Source organism: Taudactylus pleione, unplaced genomic scaffold (genome assembly GCF_031769625.1).
Source record: "Taudactylus pleione unplaced genomic scaffold, aTauple2 ptg000155l, whole genome shotgun sequence".
Lineage (NCBI taxonomy): Eukaryota > Metazoa > Chordata > Amphibia > Anura > Myobatrachidae > Taudactylus > Taudactylus pleione.
In genome coordinates, this window is record NW_028284557.1 from 8122079 (window position 1) to 8135757 (window position 13679).

The window sequence follows — 13679 nt, forward strand, 5'->3', positions numbered from 1 at the left end:
CAGGTACGTATAAACTAACCTAATTCTACCCCCTAACCCTAACCTCCCCCCCAAGTGCCTAACCCTAATCCCCCCTCTTAGTGCCTAAACCTAACCCCCCCTTCCCTGCTGCCTAAACCTAAGTCCCCCGGGGGGGTGCCTAACCCTAAACTCCCCCCCGGGGATGCCTTAGCCTAACCCCCCCTTCCCCTAGCCTAAACCTAACCTTCCGGGGGGGTGCCTAACCCTAAGTCGCCCCCGGGAACCCTAAACCTAACCCTTCCTCTCCCCCCGTGGCTGTCCGCGCCCGACACCCGGCTTACCTTCGATCAGTTGGTGACATTACTTACAGAGTTTGGATTTGGTGCATGATGCGTCAACATGCAATAAAAGATTTCATTTAGCGGAATGAGATTATTTAAATGAGAGAAGGCAGAAGAATTTACAGGACTGTTTGCAGCTTTGCAGGAGGATGCATAGCCTACTTCTCCCCACAGAATGTGTGTTGCATCTTTTATGTGCACTTTTATAGTAAGGCACATTTCCAGGCATACATTGACCAGACATCATGATCATTGTTTTTTAGTAAGATGCTACAAAACCTGCAGCACAGGGAATGATAAAGTAAACATAGCATATATAACAACACAACATGAGTACATACAAGGGTGACAAAAGAGCTATTCACACTGCACTGGCACTGCTGCATGTGTGCCTGGTGTTTACTCTCTTGTCCGGTCCCGTGGTGGCGGAGCATGGATGCAGCCATCTTGGATTTTCCCACATGACTACATCTGCTAACCAGATTCCAGAAGCCACGCTCACATGACCTGCTCGGCCAATAGGCATATCCTATGTACAACCCATTGCTAGAACAACCCTGAGAACAGTCTCCTAGCTCCTGGTTGCAGTGGCTGTTCCAGTTTCTGCATCTGACTCAGGGCCTGATTCAGCAAGGATCGCTATTCTGCTTATACGCACTCAACGCAGTTTCTAATATCAGCGGTGATATGTAAATATTTGCATTCGTATTGTGAACGCAGCCTGATATAACGACGCCCATTTCCCCTTACTCACATCCGTATACTTGGGCAACATAGCGAAACAAATCGGTAACATCGAGTAACATCGGACCCATATGCACAGTTAAGGCAGATCAGACCTCTCTCTCATTGGCAGCTTGTGTGCGGATAAGCAAGTGCAATCCTTGCTGAATCAGGCCCTCAGTCTTTAGTGATCTGTGCTTACACAATGCATCTGACTCAGGCTTTATTGATTTGCATTCAAAATTTCAAATGCATACTGTATCAGACTCAATCTCCAGCTACCTGCATATAAGCGTATCCATTCAGTCCACATTCCTCTCAAGCATCTACCATATGGGCTGTTGTGCACTTCACACCCATTCCAGCAGGTGTCCCACTACACGCTGGTACATTCATCTACAATTCTACATCCTACTCTCAGTACTGTACAGCACTCCAGTATCATCGTCTCCTAAAGGCACTTCACTGTGGTCACATCTACTGCCTGTCTGTTTATTACAGTTCTGAGTACAGTATCATCAAAAGACTATACCTGTCGTGCTTCCTGTACTATATGCGTTATTCTCCTAAAAAACTGTAATATATCTTTTCATTCACAAGCACCCATACATATCCTTCTAGTAGTGGTCTAGATGAGTAGGAGCTCTAACAAGGCCTCAAAGCTTCAACTACTCTTCCGCATACATACTGTATATACAAAACCCCAGGGACTTGTTTCTTTGCTTCCACCCCAGCCTCCTGTTCATTTAATTTAGGCCTGTAGTCCAATTTTACCTAGATCACTAGACGCATTGCTAGTAGGGGTGTGCACCTGCCACTTTTCGTGTTTTGGTTTTGGATCTGGATCTTTCTTCGTGTTTTGGATCTGGATTGGTTTTGCCAAAACCACCCTTCCGTGTTTTGGGTTCTGGGTTTTGTGTTTTCGATCTGTATTTTTTTGAAAAAAAGCATAAAAACAGCTAAAATCACAGAATTTGTAGTTTTTTCTGCTCCTATGCTATTATTAACCTTAATAACCTTAATTTCCACTCATTTCCAGTCTATTCTGAACACCTCACACCTCACAATAGTGTTTTTATGTCCAAAAGGTTGCACCGAGGTAGCTGGATGACTATGCTAAGCGACACGAGTGGGCGGCACAAACATGTGACCCATCTAGGCGTGATACTGCAGTGGCAGACAGGATGGCAGTTTGAAAAACTAGGCCCCAAACTGTACATAATGCAAAGAAAAAAAGAGGTGCAAGATGGAATTGTCCTTGGGCCATCCCACCCACCCTTATGTTGTATAAACAGGACATGCACACTTTAACAAACCAATCATTTCAGCGCCAGGGTCTGCCACACAACTGTGGCTGAAATGATTGGTTCGTTTGGGCCCCCACAAAACAAGCTGGCAATTAATCTGTCCCTGCACAAACTGGCTCTACGGAGGCAAGATGTCATCCTCATCCTCCTCATTAACTGATTCCTCACCCTCTTCAGTGTGTACATCCTCATCCTCACAGAGTATTAACTCGTCCCCGCTGGAATCCACCACCACAGATCCCTCTGTATGTTCTGGAGGCTGGTCTCCCTGGAAGAGCTGATAATTCATTTTGATGAACATCATCTTCTCCACATTCTGTGGAAGCAACCTCCTACGCCTTTCGCTGACAAGGTTCCCGGCTGCACTAAACACTCTTTCGGAGTACACACTGGAGGGGGGGCAACTCAGGTAAAATAGAGCCAGTTTGTACAGGGGCCTCCAAATTGCCTCTTTTTCCTGCCAGTACAGGTATGGACTGTCTGACACGCCTACTTGGATGCTGTCACCGATGTAATCCTCCACCATTCTGTCAATGGTGACAGTATCATATGCAGTGACAGTAGACATGTCAGAAATTGTTGCCAGGTCCTTCAGTCCGGACCAGATGTCCAAACTTGGTCCTGCCTGCCCTGCATCACCGCCAGCGGGTTGCTTAGGATAGCTAAGTTTTTTCCTGGCAGCCCCAGTTGCGAGAGAAAATGAAGAAGCTGTTGACGTGTCACGTTCCGCTTCAGCTGACAGTGTGTTCACCAGCAGGTCTTTGCACCTCTGCAGGCTTGTGTCAGCCGGAAAGAGAGACACCACATAGGCTTTAAACCTAGGATCGAGCACGGTGGCCAAAATGTAGTGGTCTGATTTCAACAGATTGACCACCCTGGAATCCTGGCAAAGCGAATGAAGGGCTTCATCCACAAGTCCCACATGCCGAGCGGAATCGCTCCGTCTTAGCTCCTCCTTCATTTTCTCCAGCTGCTTCTGCAAAAGCCTGATGAGGGGAATGACCTGACTCAAGCTGGCAGTGTCTGAACTGACTTCACGTGTGGCAAGTTCGAAGGGCTGGAGAACCTTGCACAACACGGAAATCATTCTCCACTGCGCTTGAGTCAGGTGCATACCCCCTCCATTGCCTATGTCATAGGTGGATGTATAGGCTTGTATGGCCTTTTGCTGCTCCTCCATCCTCTGAAGCATATAGAGGGTTGAGTTCCACCGCGTCACAACCTCTTGCTTCAGGTGATGGCGGGGCAGGTTCAAGAGTGTTTGCTGGCGCTCCAGTCTTCGGCACGCAGTCGCTGAATGGCGAAAGTGGCCAGAAATTTTTCGGGCCACCCAAAGCGTCTCCTGCACGCCCCTGTCGCTTTTCAGAAAATTCTGCACCACCAAGTTTATTGTGTGAGCAAAACATGGGACGTGCTGGAATTTGCCCAGATGTAATGCCCGCACAATATTGGTGGCGTTGTCAGATATCACAAATCCCCAGGAGAGTCTAAGTGGGGTAAGCCACTGGGCGATGATTTCCCTCAGTTTCTCTAAGAGGTTGTCGGCGGTGTGCCTCTTACTGAAACCGGTGATACACAGCGTAGCCTGCCTTGGAACGAGCTGGCGTTTCTGAGATGCTGCTACTGGTGACGCTGCTGCTGTTGCTGCGTAAGGTGATACATCTACCCAGTGGGCTGTCACAGTCATATAGTCCTTAGTCTGCCCTGTTCCACTTGTCCACATGTCCGTGGTTAAGTGGACATTGGGTACAACGGCATTTTTCAGGACACTGAGGACACTTTTTCTGACGTTTCTGTACAGTCTCGGTATCGCCTGCCTAGTGAAGTGGAATCTAGACGGGATTTGGAACCGGGAACACACTACCTCCATCAATTATTTAAATCCCACTGCACTAATGGCGGATACCGGACGCACGTCTAACACCAACATAGCAGTCAAGGCCTCAGTTATACGTTTTGCTTCAGGATGATTGCTGTCGTACTTCATCCTCCTCGCTAAGGACTGTTGGAGGGTCAATTGTTTAGTAAAAGTAGTGGTGTTCCTACTTCCTCTCTGGGATGATGAACGACTCCCAGCAGCAGCAACAGAAGCAGCGGCAGCAGGAGGCGTAGCAATGCAGGATCCTCCGGAGGAATCCCGGATAGGAGAGTCAGTCATGCCAGTGACATGGCCTGCAGGACTACTTCCGATCCTGACTAAGGAGGAAATTGACAAGGAGGGAGTTGGCGGTGTGGTTTGCAGGCGCTTGGATACAACAGGACAACGGGATTTAGGTGTCCCTGGACTGCTTACGGTCTTAGCCAAAGTTTCTGAACTTGACAGTAACTTATTATGAACACGCTGCAGGTGCCGTATAAGGGAGGATGTTCCTAGGTGGTTAACTTCCCTACCCCTACTTATTCCACCTTTACATATGGTACATATGGCAAGACAGTTGTTGTCCGGATTTGGATAGAAATATTGCCAGACCAAAGAGGTGGAATGTTTGGTCTTCTGCCCAGGCATGACCGTGATGGGCTTTTTTATCCCACGGACAACAACTGGCTCCCCCGGAGCCTGATTTAAACAAACCACATCACCATCAGAATCCTCCTCGCCAACTTCCTCCTCAGCGCCAGCTACACCAGTATCCTCATCCTGTTGTACTTCAACAGTGACATCTTCAATTTGCATATCAGCAAGTGGACTGTGGGTGCTCCTTTCAGCACTTGCAGGGGGTGTGCAAATGGTGGAAAGAGCCACCTCTTCCCGTCCAGTGCTGGGAAGGTCAGGCATCGCAACCACCACCACACTTGGACTCTCCTTGGGGATTTGTGATATCTTCTTAGAAAGCACAGTTCTTCGCTGTGCTTTTGCCAGCTTAACTCTTTTGATTTTTTTAGTGGGAGGAGGGCTTCCATCGTCATGTGAAGCTGAACCACTAGTCATGAACATACTAGGGATCGACCTTAGCCGTTCCTTGCCACTCCGTGTCGTAAATGGCAAATTGGCAAGTTTACGTTTCTCTTCAGATGATTTAAATGTTTTTTTCAAGGTCATTTTCCTGAACTTTGTCATTTGGGATTGTATGTGCCCTCTACTATGACATTGGGCATCGGCCTTGGCAGACGACGTTGATGGCATGTTATCGTCTATGTCATGACTAGTGGCAGCAGCTTCAGCACTAGGAGGAAGTGGTTCTTGATCTTTCTCTATTTTATTTTTATCGGAGAAAGTTTGGTCCTCCATTTATGTTATATCGATTTGATATATACGTGCGGCTAAACACAGAAAATATTTTTTTATTTTTGCTGGAGAGTAGTGCACTTTGTGGGTTACACCACCCTTTAAGAAATGAGCCAGCCGGCTCTTTACTTATGGGACACAGGCGCACGCTTGGCGCTGCTCCTTTGTTGATGCACGTGCGGCTACTGCGCACACAATTCACAAACACAGAAAATATTTTTTTTTTGGTTTGGACTGGAGTGTACTTTGGGGGTTACAGCACCCTTTAACGGTCAAACCAGCCGGCCCTTTACTTATGACACAGGCGCACGCTTGGCACTACTTTGTTGATGCACGTGCGGCTACTGCGCACACAATTCACAAACACAGAAAATATATTTTTTTTTGGTTTGGACTGGAGTGTACTTTGGGGGTTACAGCACCCTTTAACGGTCAAGCCAGCCGGCCCTTTACTTATGACACAGGCGCACGCTTGGCACTACTTTGTTGATGCACGTGCGGCTACTGCGCACACAATTCACAAACACAGAAAATATTTTTTTTTTTTGGTTTGGACTGGAGTGTACTTTGGGGGTTACAGCACCCTTTAACGGTCAAGCCAGCCGGCCCTTTACTTATGACACAGGCGCACGCTTGGCACTACTTTGCTGATGCACGTGCGGCTACTGCGCACACAATTCACAAACACAGAAAAAATATTTTGTTGTTTGGAGTGTACTTTGGGGGTTACAGCACCCTTTGACGGTCATGCCAGCCGGCCCTTTACTTATGACACAGGCGCACGCTTGGCACTACTTTGTTGATGCACGTGCGGCTACTGCACACACAATTCACAAACACAGAAAATATTTTTTTTTTTGGTTTGGACTGGAGTGTACTTTGGGGGTTACAGCACCCTTTAACGGTCAAGCCAGCCGGCCCTTTACTTATGACACAGGCGCACGCTTGGCACTACTTTGTTGATGCACGTGCGGCTACTGCGCACACAATTCACAAACACAGAAAAAAAATTATTTTTTTAGCACTTGGGGGGAGCACCCCTGATGGACAGAGCACCCCCTGGACAACACTACAGCACCCCTTTAGGACTGGGACACTGCACAGGACTTTGGAGTGGACACAGCCCCTATGGAGAACTGACTGCACAACACAGTCCAGCCAGCCCCTATGGACTTTGAAGTAGTGGACACAGCCCCTATTAACAACAGCAGCACAGCACAACACAGCCAGCCCCTAATGGACTTTGAAGTAGTGGACAGCAGCAGCACAGCACAGCACAACACTACTCTACACTACACTACACTACACAGCCCAGCCAGCCCTAACTCCCACCCTCCCTCTTCACTGTCCACAGCTGAGTGAGAACGCGGGTACCTTATATAGGATCCGTTTTGCCTCGATTTCAGATCCGAGTCAGGCGGGAAAAGTCGAGCCTGACTCGGATCTGACTCGGATCGGGGGGGGTTCGGATTTCAGAAATCCGAACCCGCTCACCCCTAATTGCTAGTCTGCAATTCTTGCTGTTTGTAAATGACCCTTATTGTCACCTGTAAACATGGCTTACACAAGAAGTATTAGAACCTCAGTAGTTATTGGATGTGTGCTGTTATTATTACTATTATTTATTTATATAGGCCAGCATACTCACCAGCTTCCCAGTGAAGAACAAATCTAGTAATAAAACCAAGACTGGGTATTATTAAGCTCCAATTTATAGGAAAATATGAGTTTGATATATATGGTTACGCGCCTCATATTACATATTGGTCCAGCTGGATAGTGCAGTGTGAGTGCCAGACATTAGGGAAGAACAGGATATAAATAAAACAGGGAAAACGACATGGTTTACTGAGTATGAGAAGCTTGGCTGAAGAGGTGAGTTTTCAAGGAAGGTTTGTGTGAGGATACCGGGATTATGTTTAGCTTCTTTACCCACTCAGCACTAGTTGGTAAGCCTGAACGCAGCTTGTGCTGGCTGAATGTACACGGTACCTCTTCCAGATCGAAATCACTTAGGATATTAACTGGAATAGTACAAGTGGGCTTTATTTTTATGTAAAAAAATAGATATGAAAACACACAGGGGTGTATGTATCAAGCAGTGAAAAGCATGAGGAAGTTGCCCATAGCAACCAATCAACATTATTTTAGTGACTGTTCTTGATAAATGCTACATCAAAGCTGATTGGTTGCTATGGGCAGCTTCTCCACTGGTCCACTTATCCACGCTTTTCACATAAACTCCTCTGTATACTAGTAATACATGACATAAAAAGCAAGGGCTTTCACTGCCCAGAGAACCTACTAAACAACTCTCCCCTAAAGTGGCTATAGACTAGATTCCCTTTCTGATCACTGAGCAGCACCATTTACTTTTATACCAGCGTGTTTGGGATGAGTTCTCCTACATTTTGGCCAGCCTGCAGGGCTTATAAACCAGTAACCCCTCGTTGGTACTGTCCCAAAGTAAAGCATGCACAAGGATGTAGTTAACAAGTCGACCATTAATTACCGTTATGCCGTCTGCAGCCAAAATGTCAACAGTGTAATGTCGGAAGAATGCCAACGTGGTACTAATGTTATTTAAAGCATGTTAACTGTTGGCATTATTACTTTAAACATGGTGCTTTACTGTAATGTTTAAAGTTATAATGCAGACACAGTTAACATGCTTTAAATAACAGCATTCTCCTGTTAACTTTACACTGTCCACATGTTGATGGTTGACAAATTGTATGTATGTACCCCATGCACAATACAGCAGCAACATTATATAGAGCTAAAACCAGAATCCACCTCAGTAAAATAATTAAATAAACACATGAAATACTGCAACAATCTTAGAGGATGATTGAGTAGGGTGGCCAGTCTAGGGCACTGGGGTAGACAGCACTGAACCAATCAGTACTAGCTTTGACTGGGCCAATGGACGGTATACGTTTAGGATGCCGGTGGCCGCAATACCGACCGCCAGCTTCCCGACTCCTAGGCTTAAATGACAGGCATCTAAAATCTAGACGCCTGTCATTACCCCTACGCCGAGAGACCGGCACACGGCATCCCAATCGAAGGGATGCCGGGCGCCGCGAGCGGACAGCCGCCGGGGGGGAGGTTAGGATTAGGGCTCTCGGGGGGGACTAGGGTTAGGCACCCCCCCGGGAGGGTTAGGGTTAGGCTAGGGGAAGGGGGGGTTAGGGTTAGCACCCCCAGGGGGAGGTTAGGGTTAGGCACCCCCCCGGGGGATTTAGGATTAGGCAGCGGGGAAGGGGGGGTTAGGTTTAGGCACTTAGAGGGGGGATTAGGGTTAGGCACTTGGGGGGGAGGTTAGGGTTAGGCACCCCTAAGGGAGGGTTAGGGGGGTAGGTTAGGTTAGTTAGTACTTACTTGGGGACGATCTGGATTTCCAGCGCTGTCGGGCTGCCGCTGCCGGGATCTCTTCCTCTGTTGGCCTGATGCTGCCGGGATTCGAACTGCCGGGCATGCGGACGGCGGTATTACATACTGATTCCCAATGGACAGGGCCTTTATGAGCATGTGTGGTACATTTCTTCCCTGGTGTGCAAATAGACAGACCTCTTTTACTTACATACTGCCTATCACAGCTTCACCATAGATTATTTCATATTATTGTGTAGTGTCCGAGGGAAGTTCTAGTGATAGGGAGCAATGAGATCTAAGGGGTCAATTCAATTACGTACAAGTTATTCGCGCCCCGGCATATACAAACCTAGCACCCAGTTCCAGTATAATCTGCAGTCTGTTTCAGATATCCAAGCATACAGCTCCAGTGTGTGCCTGTAAACCTGCACTTGCCTATTCGCCAGCTATTGGCAGATCCTGCTAACGTGCTAGAGCCACGGGCTAGCCTGCATCTGATCTCAGTATCTGTTCTTATTTCCACTACAGCATCATTCTCCCACTGCTAGTACGGTACCAGTGGCCTGCACGAAGAGTAGCATTATTAGGCCCCTTCAGCTTTACTCACACTCCAGCACATATAGCTTGCCCAAGAGGTCCCAACCCGAATCCCCAACCTCATAGTGCTGTGATTTACAAAGGTATACTCCATTTAGCACACTGTATAAATATAGTAATAAATGTATAACTATGGAAACCACCTGGTAACTCTTTTAAACATTGTAATTGTAACATAAAGGAGTAATACATTTTTACCATAATATGTTTACGAGTGGCTGGCAGGTTTAACCTTTCATTTTAATGGACTTGCCAAATGCCTTGCCACAGTTTTTTAGTTACGGCAAAGTCTTGTTGTACAAGGGAGGATATTCCACAAAGCTGGTGTAGCTCGAAAAGGTATTGGTCTTGCAGTTAGAAGCAGAAGGATAGAGAGTTAGAAGTAAAAAAGTTTATGTATGGTAATTAGAAGTTTGAGTGGAGTAGTGAGAAGGCAATATGGATAAAGGGGTGTGATGTGGTAGTTGTGTGTATGTGTGTGTAGGGGGGTATAAAGGAGGTCATAGATTGGACGATAGTAAAAGTAACCTCTTTCTGTTCACAGCATGCTATAGCAGAGAAAGTGAGGACTGTGCGGAAATACCGGAGCAGCCAAATGAGTAAGTACATAGTTATGGTTATGTTCAATGTGCAGGTGCCGTGCAATTCTTTTGTGTTTAGTTGTGTGCACATAAACTTCTGCTGTGATGGAAGTGTGAGCACTATGTGTGTTTTACCTGAGTGCTACTCTACAATAGTTTTTCACAACACCACAGCCACTGTCTTGGCAAGTAGAAATGGTCATAATGATGTAGTAGATGGGCGAATGGAGCCCTTGCACTGCACTAACATGTCATTGTGACTCCTAGGGGTAGATTTACTAAAACTTTTAAACAGACAAGTGGTGGTGTTGCCAATAACAACCAATCAGATTCTGTCTATCATTGTGTAGGATGCAATAGAGAAATTATAGACAGAATCTGGTTGGTGTTTATGGAGGACAATATCATGTTTAATTTTTAGAAGCTTTAGTAAATCTACCCCCTAGTGCAGGTACTTATTAATTAGATTTTAATATTAGTTGCATAAATACTTAATTTTCTAAGTTATATTTGAATAGAAATAATTTACTAAATTTGTATCTAACATTATAGTATAGGTGCCCTGCCGAGCGTCTTTTTCGCCAGAAAATGCCTTTTATTCGCAATGCGAAGTGACTAAGATGCACTACGAGACTGCACTGATTAATTTGTTATGCAACACTTGTATATCTGTGTGTGACTGAGGGCCTGATTCAGCAAGGAACGCAAGTGAGAGAACGCACGTACTCGGCCGATGTTATCGCACTGCACATGCATCGCACTGCGCGTGCGCGAACTAGCCAGTGCGATCGGGTAAGGGTACGCAGACTACGCGCAGTGTGTACGCAGACTTTTCCGATATTGATTGACAGGAAGTGCCGTTTGTGGATGGTTGGGCGAACGCAGGCGTGCCTGTGCATTGGGACGCCGTTAGAAGGGCAGGCATAATTAAGGCAGTGCGGCGGCATACGCAACCCGACGACTCGATGCATGCAGGAAGTGGCCAAAATCCTGCACGACATCAGGTCAGCCTCTATTGTGCGTATGGTTTTGATGGTTCTCGGTGTTACCGATGTTTCCACTGTCTTGCGGACTACTCAGGCTTTGAGAAAAGGGAAGTCGGCGGCATTGTGTAGTGCTGGGCGTCTGCATCTTATGCTGCGGTTGCCGTGCGTATGCATTGATTAGCAGCGGCCGAGTGCATGCGTTCTCTCACCTTGCGGAATTAGGCCCTGAGTCTGATACGAGGCGCTACAATGCAATAACCGTGGCTTTTTCCCGTCCAAAGTTCCGTTGTGCTTCGTATACAGACTCAGTCACACACAGATATACAAGTGTCACATACGAAATTAATCAGTCTCCTGTTGCGTCTCTGTCGCATTGCATTGTGACTAAGATGCATTTTCGTTCGAAAAAGACACCTAGTGCATGCAGAGTCGACAGGACTTGGAGGCTCTCTCACGTCAGGCATCTTGCACTGCATGGCTTATTGAGGCTAGGTGTATGAGGACACATCTAGACTAGAGAGCAGGCAACACCTTGATATTCATTGTGTGTGCCACCTATACCCCTTTCAAACTGAAAATGAAATTACCGGGTAATTTACTAAACAACCCAGGATTTTTCCCTGTGTGAAAGGGTCATCCCGGGACTAAATTCCAGGGTCTCCGACCCTGTTTTTTTGCAGGGTCGGAGACCCGGGAATTAGTCCCGGGATGACCCTTTCACACAGGAAAAAATCCCGGGTTGTTTAGCTTTGCATGCCGGTTAAAAGTCGAGTTTTTTGCCATTTTCTGTCTGAATGTGGTATAAGTCACACAAGTCCAAATCCAAGGCTGCATATTCATGCACAGAAAATAATTTACTAAGTGCAACTTTAGTTGTGGCTCCATCATGTGGTAGAAACTGATTTTGCACTTAAATGCATTCATTTTCCTACTTGTCTCATGGGGATGCGGTGAGCATCCTGACAAGCGGGATGCCGTCTGAAAGAACCCCGGCATCGGAATCCCGAACGCCGAGACAACATCGGCGCCAAAATCCCGACATGACTTAGGATGCTGACGTCGGGATCTCAGCAGACGGCATCCCGATCGTAAGGACACCTCGGAAAGGTGAGTATCAGCCGTTGAAGGGGGGGGACTTAGGTTTACGCACCCCGGGGGGGTGTTAGCATTAGACTGCGGGAGGGTGGAGATTAGTGTTAGGCTCCAGGCAGGGGACGTTAGGTTCAGGCACCACCTGGGGTGTTTAGGTTTAGGCACTAAGGGGGGAGGGTTAGGTTTAGGCACTTACCGAGGGGGGGTTAGGGTGCAGGGTAGGGAGGGTTAGTATTAGGGTACAGGAAAGGAGGGTTAGTGTTGGGAGGTAAATAGGACAGGGGAACAGTACTCACCGCTCCCCTGTCGGGATCTGAACCTTCGGGATGCCTCTGTCAGTGTACTGACAGTCGGCATCCCGTCCTTCGGTATTTCATACCGATTCCGTCTCATGATCGCAACACAGTACAGAGCAAGAGAATGGCTTAGAGGGGTTAATTTCCTCTGACTTCTCTCACTCTGTAGTCTACTTTTTTTTCTTGTGTGTGTCTTTAAATACATTATATATACTGACAATATAGGCACCAATCAGTGGATTCACATTGTTCAAGCCTGTACAGTGCTGCGGAAACTAAAATATACTATAGCAATATATATATATAGTGTGTGTGTGTGTATGTATGTATGTATGTATATATATATACACACACACAAATACTAGTCACATACTAAAGGTGCCCACACACATACCGGTGTCCTCACGATACGATTTTATGGCCAATTTCCTCATGAACTTTCACGGGAGTTCCCTTGCCGTCGTGATCACGATTTGGAGTTAAAAATGTCCAATCTGACTAAAGATCCATCTTGCAGCCAATGCATTGTATCCCAGATTGGCTAATCTGCCCTACAGCACGGCAGATCAGAAGATGCGATGTACGACGAGCGGGGACGCGCATTGGCATCGTGCTCGTGAGTATAAACTCACGATTTGTACTTTTTTTACCCGATTCGTCGTCACGATTCGTCGAAATCGGCCAAATCGTGTAAAATGTCGCTATGTGTGTGGGCACCTTAAGATCTATAAAGACAACACTAAGAATGAATCGCTCTGTGCGTTAACAAATGGAAGTATAACAGACAAATCAAGACATTCATTTATCATAGTATAATAAATTGATAAAGGAGTAACACAGGTAAATTCTACAAATCAAATTAAATTTCATATTCAATAAATTATAAAGTGTGCAATAATGATAAATATCAGATGAATTTGACAATATTCAAACAATTGTTCTCAATGCTGACATAACGCAGCCCACCCCAACATCAGCTCCAAGACAGAAGACCAACCTCTCCCACAGACTCCACAGAAATACCATAGAATTGAACGATACAACAGCATCAAGATAACTATCAACAATCAGTAGTTTCATATTATTTGAGTGTGTGGTTCTTTGTATGAAATCCAGAGATTCTATCTAAATAAACCCCATTTCAATTAAAAGTAACTACACCTTTTTCAATATTCGGCAGAATGGACCTAT

At 46.3% G+C, this 13679-nt stretch overlaps 1 protein-coding gene across 1 annotated transcript in view; it reads left to right on the forward strand.

Moving 5' to 3' along the window:
- The window catches only part of RAPGEFL1 (Rap guanine nucleotide exchange factor like 1), an 86175-nt gene that overhangs the window by 68992 nt on the left and 3504 nt on the right, over window positions 1–13679 (forward strand). The window contains exon 14 of the mRNA XM_088474641.1: window positions 10078–10132. Within this exon, the coding sequence (XP_088330767.1) occupies window positions 10078–10132 (55 nt within the window). The remainder of the gene's footprint in view (window positions 1–10077; window positions 10133–13679) is intronic.